The sequence below is a fragment of the Carcharhinus amblyrhynchos genome, chromosome 7, assembly GCF_965287045.1.
Source record: "Carcharhinus amblyrhynchos chromosome 7, sCarAmb.v2.hapA, whole genome shotgun sequence".
In the NCBI taxonomy this organism is placed as follows: domain Eukaryota; kingdom Metazoa; phylum Chordata; class Chondrichthyes; order Carcharhiniformes; family Carcharhinidae; genus Carcharhinus; species Carcharhinus amblyrhynchos.
The window spans coordinates 70,871,942-70,891,309 of NC_137330.1; the positions used below are offsets into that span (position 1 = coordinate 70,871,942).

General features: G+C 40.7%; 1 protein-coding gene across 1 annotated transcript in view; it reads right to left on the reverse strand.

Annotated features, from left to right (window-relative positions):
• Positions 1-19,368, reverse strand: part of lama4 (laminin, alpha 4) — a 131,051-nt gene that overhangs the window by 33,131 nt on the left and 78,552 nt on the right. Inside the window, exons 18-26 of the mRNA XM_080192570.1 lie at positions 17,282-17,398; positions 15,439-15,621; positions 14,267-14,406; positions 12,717-12,890; positions 12,439-12,584; positions 11,230-11,392; positions 8,632-8,765; positions 1,933-2,104; positions 222-353 (exon numbers count right to left, since the gene is read on the reverse strand). Of these exons, the coding sequence (XP_080048696.1) occupies positions 222-353; positions 1,933-2,104; positions 8,632-8,765; positions 11,230-11,392; positions 12,439-12,584; positions 12,717-12,890; positions 14,267-14,406; positions 15,439-15,621; positions 17,282-17,398 (1,361 nt within the window). The remainder of the gene's footprint in view (positions 1-221; positions 354-1,932; positions 2,105-8,631; positions 8,766-11,229; positions 11,393-12,438; positions 12,585-12,716; positions 12,891-14,266; positions 14,407-15,438; positions 15,622-17,281; positions 17,399-19,368) is intronic.

Below are 19,368 nucleotides of genomic sequence, written 5' to 3' on the forward strand. Positions count from 1 at the left end.
CGAAGTTGTCCTTTCATTATAGACATAGAAATGATCAATGGTAAAATCACAAGTTGAATTATTCAAATGTTCATTGCAAGCCATCCTTACCAATATATTTTAGTACAATATTCTATGATTAACAGTTAATCTAAACTTTCATTTTACTGATTTAAAATATTTTAGACCTGAGGCACTTCTGGATTTTTCAAAGAAGTCATTTCCTGCCCTATATCATTTACCTCATGATATTTTGCATCATTTATACGTTTTCTTTTATTTGTATCCTCCAGGACAACAGGACCTTTGCTGAATCCGAAGTCATAAACTAAGCGAATATAACCATTTTGCATTTCCATACTGAAGAAGGTATCCTGAGGAAAGAATAGAAAAATATGTTCAACATAATTAAAAGCAAGAGGATGAAAATGTTTCAAGCATGCCTTGAAATCCCACTGCAAATTAATTAAAAATGCTGTGGCACTCAGAAATGTTTAATATAGACATCAACCTGTTTAATAATAAAAACCACAAACTCCAGAAATCTAATAAGAGAATAAATTGGCCGAGGCTTGAAATATTCAGCAGGTCAGCCACTAAAAGGTGAAGGATGATGGAATCATAAACACATATTAACTCACGTTTGCACCAACAAATGCAGACTGAGCTGCCATACATTTAAAAGGAGCAGTGAACATGGGAGTAAGAAATGCTTTAGATTTCCAAGACACAAAAATTCATCTGATATTAACCAAAACAACAAATATCACTGTAACAGATTGAAGGTGATTCATTGCGGCTCTAAGTATAAAAGAGTTTATTACCAATGCTAAATAATTATTTACAAACAAGGGTCTGACAGAACTAAATATGTGACTATTCTCCACTCCTCCCAGGCTCCAACTGAGGATCTTCTCAGACCTGGGGCACGCACCCTTGCATCCAATTGGCACAACTTCCTGCCTTGATACTCCATATGGCCCGTCGTTATCAGGTGGCCCTCGGAGATTGCCCCCGTTAAGGGGCCACGCTACCACAATCACATTGGAACTAAACTTCTTATTTGAAATTGATGGTAACTTTTCAGGTGGAAACTTTTCTAATTTTGATGGCGTACTGATATTGCTAATATATTTGCTTCTACAAAGCCCTTTCATATAGTTGTGATCTATTACTGCTTCAAATAAGTAGCACTTTTTTTTCTCTCTAGTAGATATTAAAAGGGTTGCGCAAGCTCTATTTTGTATTGGTCAGAGCTCCTTGTTGTCTTACTGTATTTTAAGAGAAAGGTAGAATATGTTTGTTGTCATAATTTAATCTGTAGTCTTTACCAAGCTTCTGATGACCCTTTTTCACTTTCCCTCTTTGGCTCAGCATCTTGGGACATTTTCTGATGTCAAAGGTCTCGAATAAATGCATGTTTTTGCGCTTGTTGTGCATTACTAATGAGTAACATATTTACTAATATACGGGTGGTTTCGTTATTTCTTCATTATCGGCACAGAAGTGATCAACGGTAAAATCACAAGCAGAATTTTGTGCCACGGGTATTTTCTGAGATTTCCATTTTTATTCTGCTGACAGGCCAACATTAATCTGGTTGCTAAGCACAAATTAATGGTAGATGGTGGAGGTGGGGTGGATTAGTGTGTAAAATTTTCACATTGTTCAATAGCACAATGAATTTAAATGAATCACAAGATATTTAATTATTTAAGGCAGATTTTATGAATTCAGGCACAGGATTTACTATTGTTCAATTTTACTAGATGGAAAATTCCATGCAACCCGATAACTTGCTGCACAAATTCCCAAAACACACTCAAGATATATGAAGTTCTAGGCCCTAGAGCACTATTTGATTCAGCTTCTCTGTTGTTTCTCTTTCTGGTCTACTGGACTAAAATAAACATCATTTTTACAGTATTCCTCACTGCTGCTGGTCATCCTTACCCCTTTCACCATCAGTAAAAGAAGGGCATTATCAGCTGGTGTACGAATGTCCAGATTGAATCGAGTTGCTATGTTGAACTTCCCTCTCCTTTGTATGTTACGCACAAAAGCGTAGCCTGAACCATCAAAGTAGAAATTTGCTGTCCTGCTCTGGGCAAAAGAAAGTCTGTACCTACAATATATATCAAGAGAAGAAAGGAAAAAAAAACACATTTGGATTGAAATGACCTGGGCAACATTAGTAACAGATGACAAAACATTTCCAATATTTTAGCAAATATACAACTCAATAATGAAGATGATAGTTTATTCTTGTTAAAATGCCTCCCCTCCAAATTTAACTTTTTCTCCAGTTCACTCATCAGTGATGGATAACACTTTCAGGCTAAGTAAGATTTCAGGTGACACGCTCCAAATCTCTGCCAACTGTGGACTTTATCTAATCACTGTTGAGTGGTCAAGGGCAGTCCAGTAACGCATTCTTGGAATCATTTTTCATCTCCATTGGGAGAACCCTACACTCAATTATTTCACTTACAGTAAAAGCAAGATGGAAAAACACTCTTTCTCATGAATTGCAGGCGTAAATCTATTCATGTTACTTCAAAGCATGGCATGGCATAATGCTTTGCAGCGTGCAATTTGCTGTTGCTGAATCGCCTCATTGTTCGAAGTGCTTCATTCACAATACCACGCGACAGAAAGTATTAGCAATCACAGAAATAAATAACAGAACCTTTATAGTTAGTATTTTTAGATGCTTGGAATGTAATTGATTTAATAATTCAATTCGCCATGGTTCAAGAGCTCATCACCTCCTGGAATTCTCCTCATTCTTCTCATTTTACAGGATCCTTTTGCCAGGTATTTCAGCTGACCATTGCCACCTGGAAGATTCTCTTTAGCAACTTGCTTTTTCTTAATGCTCTTGATATTGTTTCTGGAGGAAATTGCCCATAATGTCAAAAAGAGGCAGCCCTTCTATGGCAGGGATCCCAGATGTAAGGTAACAGACTTCATTTGAGGAGCAAGCACTCAGGCTGATGGGGTGGCAATCTGCAGTGATGATGGGCAAGCTTTGTGGACTTGTGCCACCTGTGATGTGCAGATGCAAAGCAATACCTGCATTTGCTTTAGCCTCTTATAGAGCTAAACTGCCATTGAACTCTCTCTCTCATCTTCACCTGCAGCACTTAAACATAAATTATTCAATCAGAGCCATAACATTTGACTGACAATGTACCAGCTGATGTGCAGTATGTGCAGCACTTGACACAGATCCTGGCAAAGTTCATTGACCTCATATGTGACAACATCAGTGAAGCTTATGCATTACTTAAGAATCTGTGGCAGTTTTGGGTCTGTAGTTTCTTCTGCCTCACCCATACAACTCCCAGCTATCTTTATGGCGGCATTGTCGCCTCATCAGAATTTAGAAATATTGGGCAGAATCTTCTGTTATTTTTGGGTGTCTCATGTGCTATCTGAAAATACAGTGAGACACCCTGTACTGACTCTTAGGATAAAGGTCTGCCGTATCTTCTGTTCATCAGGCTCTTAAGAGGACTGCAGTGCACCTTATTCCCAATGCAGGACTCCAGGATAGAACAAAGAACAACCCAGCACGGGAAACAGGCCCTTCGGCCCAACGAGCCCACGCCGCCGCATCACCCTACACCTATTCTACCTTGTGTGTCTACGAATAGAACCCCTGACTTAGCCAGATTCAGGGGAGAATAGTGTCAATTTGGTAAAACCAATCAGCCTAAGAGAACATCTTTGGGGTGTGGGAGGAAACCGGAGCGCCCGGAGGAAACCCACGCAACCACAGGGAGAATGCACAAACTCCCACAGACACAGGCCCAAATCCATGTATCTGCACAGCTAGCAGTGCTAGTCACTGAGCTGTTGCGGCGCCCGTCTACCGGTCCACGATCAAGCACACACACCGACACGAAGTACTAGGCCACTCCTGGAACCTCCAAGAGCAGCCCACGCACGACCCACCGTGTGCATGCCCCTCGTTTGACAACGAGGTGGACCTCCACCTGCGGAATAAAAAGACAAAAACGTTAACTTACAAGTCTGCATTTCCAGTGTCTCCCGAGGTTCTGACCTTATTTAATAGCCCCTACTATAACCCTCCATTCTCGTTTCACTCATGTGTCTGTCTAACTGAACCTTAAACGAGTCCAACGTTCCTGCCTCCACCACCCTACTCGGTAGCGCGTTCCATACCCCCACAACTCTCTGCGTAAAGAACCTTCCTCTCACATCCAAATTATACCTCTCCCCCCTCACCCTTAAATCATGACCTCTCGTGTTTGTACTCTCACTATTGACCCTGTCTATTCCCTTCAGTATCTTATATACCTCTGTCATGTCCCCCCTCAACCTCCGTCTTTCCAAGGAGAAAAGTCCCAGTTTCTCCAACCTTTCCTTGTACCCCAGCCCCTCCATGCCAGGCAACATCCTGGTAAACCTCCTCTGAACCCTCTCCAGAGCCTCCACGTCCTTCCGGTAGTAAGGTGACCAGAACTGGACGCAGTACTCCAAATGCGGTCTAACCAACGTTCTATACAACTGAAGCATTAGACGGCAGCTTTTATACTCTATACCCCTACCTATAAAGGCTAACCTATAAAGGATATGGCCATCCCATTCACTTGGAGCTGCCAACTAATTGGGGCCCGCAGCTCTTGCACTCGGTGGCACCACGGAACAACACAGCACTCCCCCATTGGAGTTGATGAGTGGGGGTGGTATCATGGTGCAGGGATGATGGAGAGATGTGTTCTACAGGGATCAGCAGCAAGTGGGGGGGATGTGTGGCTGTCAGCAGCCACTCTACTGCCCCATTTCTATGCCGTCTGTCATGTACATATTAATGCAGATTAATATGTAATCTTCAACCTCCGCCACCCCCCGCACCCCATCAATCCCTGCACCCTCCTCAGATTTTGGTAGCCATTTAATATTGAATAGCTGGGCTTCACAAGACTTAGGAAACTTAGCAACCAAATGGATGTTTTTCTTAAAAGTACTGCCTGAATGCCTGGAGGTGCTTCATTGAGTCCATCAAGCAAATGCTTGGCCACAAATTTCAGACTGCTACTGAAATTAGCACACACAATCTTCAATTTGCCCACTGCTTCTCTCCCCTCCACCTTCTGATAGCTCACTGTTATGCATTTTCTTTCCTTCCAGCACATGTCGCTCCTTGTCACCAATCCCACCTTCCTAACGCTCTCCTTCCACCCCCTAACCAGGCCCCGATCATTTTAGATTGCTAAATGCCCTGCTTTTCCCATCTGGCAGTTGGCACTCAATCAGCTGGGACCAGGTGGGCAGGAGAATGTTTGAAATCTGGAGAGGCCCTGCTGTTAAATTTGGCAGGATCACTAATTCCTGGCATTTCCATTTCTCCCGCGTTCCAAAAAAATGTGTCCATGCTTCTTCTCTGCCTCCCTGTAAATAATGGGGTCACTGTATTCAACCTCCATCTTGTAAAACTTGTCAGCGTTCCTATTTTAACTTATGAAGGGTACAAATGTTTGTATTCTTTTCATAATTTTTTGATTCATTATTTTGAATAACTTTGACAGCCATGCAGTATGTACAGACTGGCACAGCAGGCATTCACATTCCTACTAGGGCTGAGCCAAACTCATTCTTGAGTCAAAAGACCGAAGGTGAAACTTAACCTAGAGCGATCGATTCTCCAATTTATTCCCCTCTTCCTGTGGGAAAGCACCCTCTTCGAAGCCTCAGCCATATCAGGTATCAGTTATATGGAAACTGTAGAATTGATTCCACGCACTATACTCCATTGCTCAAAATGCCGTAACAGTAGAATATTCTATCATCGCTTCATTTTCTTTTCAAATTCATTGACAATTAGTGCTGTATTAACCATTATTACTGTGTGTTTTGAATCATATCCATAACCAGAAAACATATTGCGCCAGCTGTGCTTTTTTTACAGTACGATCAAAGCCTAGATAATTCCTTTCTTGCAAGAGATTATAGCCAGATGATGCAACATCCTGAAAGTGCACAGAGCCAGCAGCTTGACAAATTGTAATTGCATGGAATTGATTTGAAACTGACAGGATTGAATGGCTGGGAAGACTGTCTTCTGCTTTGCTGGAGACATGTACACCAATTAAATGCGATGTTGAGGCTCTGATTGAATAATTAATTCCCTAAGAACATTACTAACAGAAGCTCCTTTGAAATTTTGTTTTTATATTGATGAATTTCCTGCTTAGCAATATGGGAATATTTTTTCAAGCAACTACTCAGTAATTGGGTTGGTAAAGTGAATACAACGTAAACAAGTTTATCTTGCAGATTTACTGGTCAATCTCCTCTCCTGATGGCTACTTGATATCTTACATGAGAACACAAGAAACAAAAGCAGGAGTAGACCATTTGGCCCTGGAAGCCTGCTCCAGCAGACATTAAGATTGTGGCTGATCTGATTGTGGCCACAATTCCACTGTCCTACTTGTCCCCTCCATAACTCTTAACCCCCTTATTGATCAAAAATCTGCCAAACGCAGCCTTGAATATATGCAGTGCCCAAGCTTTCACTGCATGCTGGGGTAGAGAATTCCAAATGCTATTGACCCTCAGAGAAGAAATTCCTCCTCATCTCCAGCTTAAATGGGAGATGCCTTATTTTAAGATTGTGTCCTCTAGTTTTAGATTCTCCCACAAGTGGAAATATCCTCCCAACGTCTATTCTGTCAACCCCCTTCTGAATTGTGCCTTCCGGTTGAATAAATCAGGCACCACCTGGACATCACCGATTGGCACTTCCATAATAAATGACGGAAACATCAGCAGTCTGACCTGACTGCGGAATGTTCTTAATCAAATCTTATACTGTTCTAACCTGGACCCGCATTGTTCAGCCAGCCATGAATGAAGGACAACTGAGCTTCATTACTGTTATAATACACAAAGCCTTTTAGTGGGCTTTGAGGGGGAGCAGTTTACAGTAATGAGAGATCTAGTTCAGCACCTTTGAAAAGGGATTAGGAACCTGTGCAAGAAGGATGAGCAACAGTCCTTCAGCCCATCAGATTTTAAAATCCTTACTGAAACGTTTAGAGTAGAATTTTAAATTTTAGAAATGGAGAAATGGCAGGACCGGTAATGGTTAGGAACCCGAACAGTGAACAAGCAAATTTTTCTGAGCAGGCATTGAGGATGGGCAAGGTCATGCAGCGGATATGAAAAGGAAGGATTGTGTGATGACTGCTAATTTAAAGGATCCGGATGTTTTTAAGACTGCAGCAATAACAGGTGTGGAGAGGAGACCTGGGATGACTGTTTCCCCAGTCTCTCACTCTTATCTGAAGGGATTTGATAAGTTAGAGGCTGTAGTTAAACTCCCACAGGGACAACCTCTCCAATCAATCATGCATGAAGGAAGTCACAGAGAAAATCGGCAGCCCAAGTGTCATCCTCCCAATCTTGTGACGGTGTAGCAAGATGATGGGAAAGATTAGGGGGCTTAACACCTTCATCTGCCAAATCTCATACTCTAACTTGCACAACATTTCCTGAACAACACACCTTGCAGCTCCATTCATTCCTCTCTCTCCAGCCATTTCCTTACATATCGATCTGAAGAGCCAGCACTCACACTCACGTCATTGCCCTCTCTCAGACTCGCGGCCACAAATGTCATTCTTCCTGCCTTACCACAAAAGCAAGATCTAACTTGTAACTTGCAACTCTCTGCTTTCACTTTTTACAGGAGAAGACGACACACAACCTTTGGGAGAGACAGAGACCTGTTGCGGGGCTGAAGGAATGGCATGGGGTGGTGGGGATGGTGGGGGTAGCTCTTGTGTGACAAGCACCTTGATAGTGAGCAGAAGGTACTAAAACCAAATGCCAAAATCTTAGTACCAAATGAGTCAATATCAACTAATTGGGAAACAAATCTGGACCTTCCCGGTCTGTGCGGATAGGCTATTCACCAAATTATTTCTTATAAAATAAAGATTGATTTAACTGGACCCTGGCCTCACACTAACCTCAATTTTTAATGTGTCAGCCAATTAATACAGGGAACAGACTCACCTTATTTAAGGCAGGCACACAAGGCTGAAGGGCTCATGGGACACCCTCCAGCACAGACCCATTGGCAGCCTTATTAGCTGAGGTGGTTGCTGTTGGTTTGTGATGGACAGAGAGCGGGTGCCTCAATATGGGGGAACACTCTGAAGGCCAGTTCTTCTTTTAATTTGTCAGAGCTGTTTGGCCGTGATTGTGGAGAAGCAAGCTCTTCACATAGCTGTGGCTATGATGGTTGCAGGTGGAGGTTCCTCTGTGGCATTAAACACGGCCTCTGCCTTTCCTGCTGTGAGATTGCCTTAGCAGTGTTTCAGCCTGATGTGCAAAATCTGCCTGCTGATTGAAAATCCCCGTCTGCAAGAGAGTGGGGCTTTAATTGGTCTAACTTGGCTACCTGCCCACCATTAGCAAGTAGCCAGTCTGACCCTGGCTTGGCCTCTTTAAAAATGATTCGTATAAACTGGAATGGCGGTCGATAATGCGAGATTCTGGGTCCGGTGGCTTCTGATCCTGACCCAACAACCAACTGAAAATGCTGTTCGTGGAGTAACACAAATTAAAACACTATGCTTTGTCAAAGGGTGACAGGTGCAGTGGTCTGCTTACCTTGTACAGGGTCGGTCGGATGTAGTGTTCAGTTTGTAAGTCTGTTTGAAGTTGTAGAGGCTTATTATATCGTCATTAAGTGTGGCCAATTCAATGCAGCCGACAAAGCCAGGAAGGTTTAAGCTGGCAGGAGGCTGTGACAAATAAGACAGAAAAATTGCCTGTTCAGATGACTCCATTCACGTTCAAAACGTAACCCTAACCTGATGGAAGGTGAAGCACAGAAACAGTGACTTGCCTTGAACTTTATTTTAACAAACTGACACCTTGCTGTTATCCTAATTAGGATCTCATTCTTTCTCCAGCTTATGAATATTCTGACAGCTGAACAAGAAACACAATACATGAACGGTACAAGAAAATGACATAATGTGGTTGAACATCATTATGAATGATTGCTTCACAAAGTGATTCAGTGTTAATTTCTTTCTGATTATTTGCTCCTCTTATTAAAGATGAGCAAGATAATTAGATTTCACTCACTTCAAATAAAAATCCTAAATCGCCTAAAATTTAGGAGTTACTTTGATAATGACCTTATTATGGCAGCAGTACATGAGCAATGTAGCTGTTTTGAGTCAATAGACAATTCAAAAAAATGGAAACATGGTTAATACAGCTGGAGGAAGTGGATGTCTATTAAAACAACCTCCAGCACCACCAACAACTACTCAGAATAGGTGTTGTTGAGGGGGTTAGATATAGTGGACGAGCAGAGACTATTTCCTCGGGTGGATGTAGCTGTTACTAGGGACATAAATATAAGGTTCATGGTGGGAGATATAGAAGGGATGTCCAAGGAAGATTCTTTACACAGAGAGTGGTTGGGATGTGGAATGCACGGCCTGCTGTGATAGTGGAGTCGGACACCTAAGGAACTTCAAAGCAGTTATTGGATAGGCACATGGAGCACACCAGAATTATAGGGAGTGAGATCTTGGGTTTGGACATACTCGGCACAATACTGAGGGCCGAAGGGCCTGTACTGTGCTGTACTGTTCTATGTTCTATGTGGAATAAGCATTACAAACAGGAGCAAAAAATACAAGCACAGCATGAGATAGCCACATGGGGAAGTATAAAAAAAATCAGATAATTGCAGATGCTGGAAATCAGAAATACAAACATAAAGTGCTGGAAAATCTCAGCAGGTCTGACAGCACACGTTAGAGAAGGAAAAAAGAGGTTTTTTCAAGTCCCAATGACTCTTCTTTGGAACTGAAGGGAGGCAGAACTGTGATGGGTTTTAAGTTGTTGCAAAAAGGAGGAGGGTCAGGTGGTGCAAAAATGGACTATCAGAGGTAGGTTAGATGGCAGGGGAGATTCGATCACAAAGATTTCATAAGAAGTATTGCTTGTAGAAAAGGAACAAAGCATTGGTCTGGAGGAAGTCCAGAGAAAGGATAACACAGTGGTTAGCACTGTTGCCTCACAGTGCCAGAGACCTATGATGTGGAGATGCCGGCATTGGACTGGGGTAAACACAGTAAGAAGTCTGACAACACCAGGTTTAAGTCCAACCGATTTATTTGATAGTAAACTCACAAGCTTTCGAGGTTCCCCTCTTCCTCTGGAGGGGAACCTCCAGAGACCTATGCCAGGGTTCAACTCCTGCCTTGGGTAATTGATTATGGGGAGTTTGCACATTCTCCCCATGTCTGAGTGGGTTCCTCCGGGTGCTCCCATTTCCTTCCACAGTCCAAAAACGTGCAGGTTAGATGGATATGTCGTGATCAATGTATGAGGTTATGTAGATAGAGTGGGGAAGTGGGCCTAGGGAGAGAGCTCTTTTGGAGGGTTGGTGTAGACTTGATACAAATGGCCTCCTTTTGCACAGTAGGGATTCTATGACAGGTGTGAATAGCAGAATAAAGGTCAGTGTCATCTGAAAGCAAAGCACGAGAACAAGTTACAGACTGGGACTTGTGGGGGGTGGAGGGGCGGCAGGGGGAAGGGAGAAAAGTACATAATGGCTGTAAAGGTGTCTATTCGGAAGATGTTGTGCTGTTCCTCCAGCTTGCATTGGACTCCCTGGAACATTACAGCAAGCCAAGAATAGAAATGTGAACATGAGAGGAGAGTGGTGAATTGAAATGACAAGTGAACAGCAAGTCAGAGTATTGCTTGCAGAATGAATGAAAGTATTATGCAAAGTATGCATTTGGCCTTCTCAGTTAAGGGCAGTTCTGCTTCTAATGGGCTTCTAATCAGAGCACTTGAGTAACAACAATAATGTCTGCTGCTAAATCTACCTACTGCAATGATGGCATTTAATCAGCTTTCATCAATTAATGACTACCATGTTTGCAATAAGACAAACCATCTCAGAAATGAGAGAAGAAAGGCTTGGGAAAACAGGTAAAATAGTTCAGTGGTTGGAGGAAAAATAAGAAGACTACAATAATTACTTTTTGAATTCTGTTTGTTCCAATTTGACTGGAATAACAAAGGGTGCCAAAGCAATTAAACTGCAGTTTTGGACATACTTAGTGGAAGTTCAAATGTAGGCCAAGCTTGTGAAAGTTGTAAAATGGTACCATCTTTAGAATGAAAATGTGCAGCAAAATGCACCATTGGAATTGGCTCAGTCCAACATACCTGGAAATCTGGAGGCACTCCTCCCACATAGAACACCATGTTATCAGCTTCCAGATCTAGCAGAGAATCATTGCCTTCAGCTGCTCCTTTCTGGATGAACTTTTGCTCTGCTGTGCTACCTGGGCTAGGTATTGTTAATTGTATTTTTCCATGCCTTCCAACTCTATCAGAAAGGAGCACAACAAAAGACATGTCAATATTCTTCTTCTTTTGTTTGGTAAATTCAGCAAGTTGGAAGTCTGACAATGAAGATGAACTATTGACAGCCACTGAACAGTGATTCAGAGATATTATCATTTGAAGTGTAATGATATTGCAATAACATGTCCTCTGTAGGGCCAGATTTTTGCAGAGTCAGAAAACGACAAATACTGAAAACAGAAATAGAAACTTTAATCATATTCAGGTTCCTTCATGCTCAGGTGATGTGCCTGTCCAGGGGGGTGACTAGGTTGACCCAGGTGTGAAAGTCCTGTCCCAATTTCTGACAGAGCTACTTTTTGCTGGTGGGATAATGGGGACTGGACATGATTCACACAGGAGGGAAACCTGAAATCTGCAGAGACATTTAAACTTTGTCCTGATTTTGTTGTAAGGACCTTAATCCACAGTGTTAGCATCACAAATTTATGGAAAGAAATAGACAATGAAAGGCAGATGAAATCAATTTAATGGTTATGATCTGAAGGTTTTTAAATCCCTCACTCTTTATACTGTAAATTAGAAAAAACTGGCTGTTGCTGACAGTGATTGTTAGAAAATGGCACCTGCTGGACTGCTTTGATTAATAGGCCAATTGGTGTAGCATCTTTTTGAGTTGTTTTAATAGAGTTCTTTGTTGGCCGTTCCCTTGAGGCTATTATTTATGAATGCTTGACTATGTTTCAAAAGCTAAAATGATGTTAGCAAGGAGTTCTGAGTTCACAGTTTTATTTTCTGCTCTCCTCCCTCCCTCCCCCACCCCATTCTGACCCATTTCAGCCCATTAACAACTCTGCCCACAATATTTAAACCCTGAACCTCTCAAATATTGCACTACCCAATCCCAGAAATGTAAGTCTGGTCATCTCAACAAAAACAAGTGCACTGGACATAAACTGAAAAGAAAAATATAAATCATCATTGCCCATATTAATCTGGCAGACAATACTGGAAACATACACTCTGAAATGCTTTCACCAAAAGTTGCCTACAAGAGATATCAGTTACCTTTCTATTTTGATTAAATTGAAGTAGTTTGGCCAGGTGCTCACAGGCTTTGAGTTCAACGGAATCTCAACATCTCCATTTCCAAGATTGTAAACGTAAACTAAATTGTCATTTTTAATACTCAGACCAATATAATCTTTTCTTCCCTAGAAAATAACAGAAATAGATTTGCACACATTAAGCTTAATTAAACCTATTAAGTAGGATTCTGAGTGTATACATATTCCTTACGTCTGACATATTTTTGAACTGTTATAGTAAAATTTACATGATCTCACATTCTTGTTTCCGAGGTACAGGATGAATCTATCTTGGTTAGCAGCCTGCCCTTGTCCACTTGAAGGAACTTGCATGTACAAACTCATTGAAGTAAAAGACTTGAGCTCCTCCAAATTTGATTTTGAAATGACTTCTACAGCAGACTGACCATTAAATTTCATGGAGACTTGAACCTGAAGTGAAACAAGGAAATGAATTGTTACTTTAACTATTGTCATTAAATCTATACATCTATAGTCTGTAACTGAACAACTGTTAAACATTGATTACACAAAGGAGATATAATCTCTAGTGTTATACACTAGTTAAACAGGGGGTGGGATTTATGAACCCAAATCTTAACCTTAATTGTAATATTATTAAGCAAGTAAGGAATGACACAGCCTGATAAAACAAGTCCACTTTATGCAAGTCAGTCACAGAGTACAATCTAGGTCCCTATCCAAAAATTTCCAACATATCATATAAAGGAGAAAGTTGAAACAAATTAATGAAAATTGAGTAAAATCTATATAGTATACTTCAGTATACATGATTATACTCAAATTGTTCTTGTTGAAATCTCACCTTCCCTGAATGATATAAGTTTATCTCAACATGAACTTTTAGTCTCATTTTTAATTCCGCTTGACTGGACATGTATGATATGTGGTGGGAGAGAGAGACCCCATGTGGAAAGCTCACCATGAGGTCTGAGTGATATTTTCTCAAATCGGACTGTGCCATTCAGTAAATCCACAAGCAATCAACTACAAAATGGGAAAATAATTTGTAAAAATGGCTGCAGCTTTGAAGAAATCCAGGTGTCAGCGTAAGATTTTCCATTCATAAGTAATCCATACTTATAGATAATTCTCTGTCATTTCTCAGTCTTTGGATAGACATTGAAAATTTTCAAGAGGAATTGGTGGGTTGTCTGAGGAGGAAAGGTTGGACAAGCTAAGCTTGTATTCACTGGAGTTTAGAAGAGTAAGAGGTGACTTTGTTGAAACATATAAGATCCTAAGGGGTCTTGACAGGGTGGATGGGGAGAATCTACATGGAGAATCTCTCTTGTGGGAGAATATAGAACTGGAGTCATTATTTAAAAATAAGAGAACGCTCATTTAAGACACAGATGATGAAAATGTTTTTCTCTTCGAGGGCAATGAGTCTTCAGAACTCTCTTCCTCAAAAGAAGGTGAGGCAGAGTCTTTGAATATTTTTAAGGCAGAGGGAGAAAGATTCTTGATAAGAAGGGAGTGAAAGGTTACGAAGGGTAGGTGGGAATGTGGAGTTGAGGTTGCAGTCAGATCAGCAGGATAGGCTTGAAAGGCCGAGTGACCTATTCCTGCTCCTGATTTATATGTTTGTATATTTGTATGTCTCCTGAATGTTTTTAGCAACAAAGGGCACTTTGAAATCATTATGAAGAATAAGCATATTGATCTGATTTGATATACAAGTTACGTGGTTTAAGTTAGCTTAAAATAAGATGAACACTGAGTTTAAATAACCAGGAGTTAACAAGATATTCCACTCATCAGTGTAATGAATAGCTCTTTCTCACCTTGCTGGCCACATTCCGTGTCTGTGCAATGAGCTCACGAATTCGCCGAATACTGGCAGAAATATTATTGGCTGGCTTTTTCTGTTCCACAATTCGAAGTTTGTCCAAGAGCTGTGGAACTATTTCTGTCAGATTACCCACTGGAAACACCATGGAAATGGAAGAGTTAAAAGCTATATGGTTTTAAAAGATTGGATACTACCAAGAGAAACCTATAGGAAGCAGTTGATTATGATTCTGAGTTTATTGTATCATGTGCAGTGGAACGTTTTTCATTTTACCATCATTTCTATGACTAATTGAATATGCCACTATAAAACCTAATGAGTGGACTATCATTGCACAATTTTACTTAGTAAAAGTGCAAAAAACTGGAAAAAACTATTAGTTAGACAGACTTAATAAGTGAAATTTTTCCCAAATTTGTGAGTGTCAGGCTCTGACTGAAAACTGGTGTGTATCTCTCCAGATGTCATTTTGCATTATCCACTTGTCACTGGCCCCTGGCAATCAGGGGACACCACCAGTGTGCCATGGGGCAATGCCTAGTGTTGGCCCTCAACTCTCAGGGACTCCAGGCACCTCCACATCCCTGGCACATAGCCCCTACACATCCAGCATGACCAACCTGCCTAAGCTTTGAACTTTGGAGGAAACCGAAGCACACGGAGGAAACCCATGCAGACATGGGGAGAACGTGCAGACTCCACACAGACAGTGACCCAGGGCTGAAATTGAACCCAGGTCCCTGGAGCAGTGAAGCAGCAGTCCTAATCACAATGCCATCCTGATTGCAGATTTATTTAAATTTTTTGGATTTGAATTCTCCAGTCGCTGTGGCATGGTGTAAACTCATGTGTACAATCATTAGTCCAGTAATGTCACCATTATGCCATTTTAGCTTAATAAAGTTTAATTTTAATATTTGCAACTTCTCAGAAAACACTTTAATATAGAATCTTTGAAGTCGTTTTTTGATAGTCAATTTAGGACAGAAGAAGGCAGCTTGAATTCCAACCATTTGAGAGACCAATGGCTGGGACATGCCTTTCATTTGGATTAGTGTTAAAAGTGGTAAAATCTGTAATCAGACACATTTGCAGAGTTTTTTTAATGTTCTTTCTAAGTATGAAGGTAAACTAAATGGGAGCTGCAAGCTAACCATCCTGTACCTGTGTCACCAGCTGAGTTCACTGTCTTCTTGAAAGCAGTTCCATCATCCGCAGAAGTGCTGAGATTCTGTGGCCAGTTTTTCATCATTTCATTCATTGTGTTGACAGTCTCTAGAACCATCTCAGCTGTCTCCCTTGCTTCTTCTGCAATTAGCTTCGATTGCTCCAACTGGTTCCTATTACCTGAGATGTTGATATATGATATATTAAGAAATGCATTAGTATCTTGGGTCAGATTTTCCATTATCCTGGAACTGGATCGACCCTTGACTTGGGTGGAGCAAGGGTCTTCCAGTCCCACAGTGTTTTGCTCGCCTGTCCGCCACTGGGGATCCAGCTGCGTTAGGGGATTGGTGGGGGGGAAGGTGGGGTGTCACCTTCGGTGGGACAGGAAGACCCCGCTAGCAGGAAGAACAAAGAACAAAGAAAATTACAGCACAGGAATAGGCCCTTTGGCCCTCCAAACTTGCACTGACCATGTTGCCCGTCTGAACTAAAGCCTCCTACACTACTGGGGACTGTATCCCTCTATTCCCATCCTAGTCATGTATTTGTCCAGATGCCCCTTAAAAGTAACTATTGTATCTGCTTCCACTGCCTCCCGAGCAGCAAGTTCCAGGCACCCACGATCCTCCGTATAAAGGGCCAAAAGATCAAAGAGATGTCTCATAGACTGGCCAGCCTGCACGTAGAAATGCAATCAGAGAGAAACAGTACAATCCATTCGTCAATGTCAACTGACAGAAATGTCAGTGAATAGAACTCTGGTTCTTGACCTTTTTAAGTTATGTTTCAAAATTTCTGATAACTATTTAATTCTAAAAGGCCTTCTTTAAGCCTATGTTATTGCTAAACTTTTGTTCAATAATTTTTATTTACATACTCGTACTATAAGAATGGTGTGTCTAAAGTCTTTCATTAAAAATTGATATTAATAGATGGTAAGGAAAGGGAAAATGGAGGGTTACATAAGAACATAAGAAACAGAAGCAGGAATAGGCCCCTCGAACCTAGTCTGCCATTCGATAAGTTTCGAATCATTTGAGAGACCAATAGCTATGTCATTCATTTGAATCAATGTAACAAGTGATAAAACCGGCTATCAGACACTTTTGCAAAATGTTCAAAAATGTTCTCAGTATGAAAGTAAACTAAATAGGAGCTGCAGGATAACCATCTTGTAGCTGATCTGATTATGGCCATAACTCCACTTTGCTGTCTACCTTTCATAATCCTTGGTGATCAAAAATCAGTCTAATTCAGCCTTGAATATATTCAAGGATCCAGCTTCCACTGCTCTCTGAAATCGAGAATTAAATGGCCTTCTGAGAGAAAATATTTTCCTCTTCTCAGTTACAAGTGGGGACCCCTTATTTTTAATCTGTGTTCCCTAATTAGGGGAAACATCCTCTTAACATCTACCCTAGCAATCGTCCTCAGGATCTCATGTTTCAATAAGATCCTCTCTCATTCTTCTAAACTCCAATTGAGTATTGGCTCATCTTGCTCAGCCTTTCCTCACAAAATAGCCCTTCATCCCAGCAATCAACCTATTGGGAATCTTTTCTGAATTGCCTCCAATGCAAGGAAATCCTTCTTTATATAAGTAGCCCAAAAGAAAGATTGGAAAATGTGCGTGCTTGATTTGCAGGCTCATTGATTTCACAGACTGAATTTGAAAATTCCTACGTTATAGTACAGCGGCTTTTGACCTTGCTGCACTATATGAGATCAGCTACAGTCAATTTCCCCCTTCCCTACTTGACTTACAATGTTAGAATTGCTACATTAATGAAAATTGTTGTTGCGCCTTAAGGAAAAATAAATTTGGAAAAGTACTTACTTGGTTTGATCAAGGCCAATTGATTTATCACGTTCAGTAAACCATTCATTGTATTGTTTTTCTTGCTGATAACTGTATCCACATGGTTTCTGGTAACACGAAAAGCTGTCACATCATCTGTAAGAAGTTAACAAAATAGTCGTAAGTGACAAAAAATTAATAGTGAGAACTTTAAATATCATAGTGGGATTAAAACAAAAATGCATACGCAATATATGAATATATCAAAAGCTGATTGAAGACCATCAGGCCCAATAAATCTTCTCTGAATGATTGTGCAACCTCATCACACCCTTCCCTAATCACTACTGATAATTCCTGGAGGAGAGGGAATTAAATAGAAATGAAATACTTCGATTTTGGTAAAAATATGCAGGAAAATTTCTACTTAACTCCTAATTCACTAGACATCCTTGAAGTAAGCCTTACATTCTTCCAAACCCATGTCCCAATTTGCTATACAGGATAAAACCGTAACAAAGTCTATACAGGATGAAAAACAACGTTCATCCATTGGGTAACCCTCAATATCACATACTTCATGTCCTACTTCACTACTTACTATCTGCCAAAAATATTTAATCAATGTCTTAAAATTCATATTTTCAACTTTCACTGTCTTCAACACTTCCACATGTTTACCATGTGTGAACATGAAAATGCCAGATACGAAAAACCCAACACTGGAAAATCAAGGAGCTTTGAAGTATTTACCACTGGATAAAAATGTTTCTCTCAGAAATTTGGGGATAGGGTATTCAATTTTCGGCTCGCCCCTAAGTCTGAACTCCCATTGCAGAAATTGCTGGAGTTTCATTTCTGTTCAATAGGAAAGACAAAATTTGTGGTTTCTACAATGTGCAGCCAATTTGCAAGGCTGGCTTTGTGTTGGCAAGTAAGTTGAACAGTGCCTCCATCATTTCTTTTATTGACTAAAATACAGTTTTCACTGGTAGTAAGTTGTTATAACGTTTTGCAAAGTAAGGTTCCACTTTGTTCAACTTGTAAAACAGGTATGCACATATCTACCTCTCTCATTCACCTAGCTTCTGCCTTAAGTATTGAAGTCAACAACATCACAGATGGATCATCTCCACAGGGACTTCAGTAATTCAAGGAAAAGGCCCATTGACTTCTCAAAGTAACTAGGAATTAATAAAATAAATGCTGCCCTGTCAGCATCACCAATTTACGAATTGAACAAAAGCATCCAGACATTACAAATACAATACAACAGTGGTTCCCTTCAAATGGATGATTATGGATCACTTTGGAGAAATGTGCAAATGAACGCACAAACCATGTGTTTTTCTCCATTACCTGACTAAGATGCAGAGAGGACTATTAATTTAAATTGCAACTATTCAGCTCTTCTCAGCTTTCTCAGACACTGATTCAAATGGGAAGCCAGTATGGACACCTCAGTCAAGTAAATAGATGCACACATGCATTTATTTTGTTATAGAACTGAGTCCAACTCTCCAAGTGTTGAACAGGACAAATCAAAGCTAAATTAATGTTGACTAGAGCATTTTGTTCAATTTTATTCCCGGAGATAAACATTGTTCAGTCACAAATTCTAACATATTCAAACCCAATATCACAGAATTTCTTTTATTTTGATCAATTGATATTAAACAAATTATTGGTTATAAGTTCTAAGTTACATGCTTTTGGTCCAATTGACACCATCCGTGTAGGATGTAGGGTGTCAAAGCAGTTGCAAGGCATTCTTCTAGGGCAGGGTGAACAGCCAGAAATTGTGATCCATGTTGGGACCAACAACATAGGTAGGAAAAATGATGAGGTGCTGAAACAAAATTTTAGGGAATTAGGATGGGAATTAAAAAGCTGGACCACAAGAGTAGTAATCTGGGGATCACTCAATGCCAGTGCTCGTGAGCATAAGAATAGGAAGATTGAGCAGTTCAATATAGGGCTGGAGAAATGGAGTAGGAGGAGGGCTTTCAATTTATGATGCATTGTGACTGGCTCTGGGGCAGGTGGGACCTGTACAACAGGACAGTTACACTTTAACAGGACCGCGATACGTATCCTTGCGGGATGGTTTTCTAGTACTGTTGGGG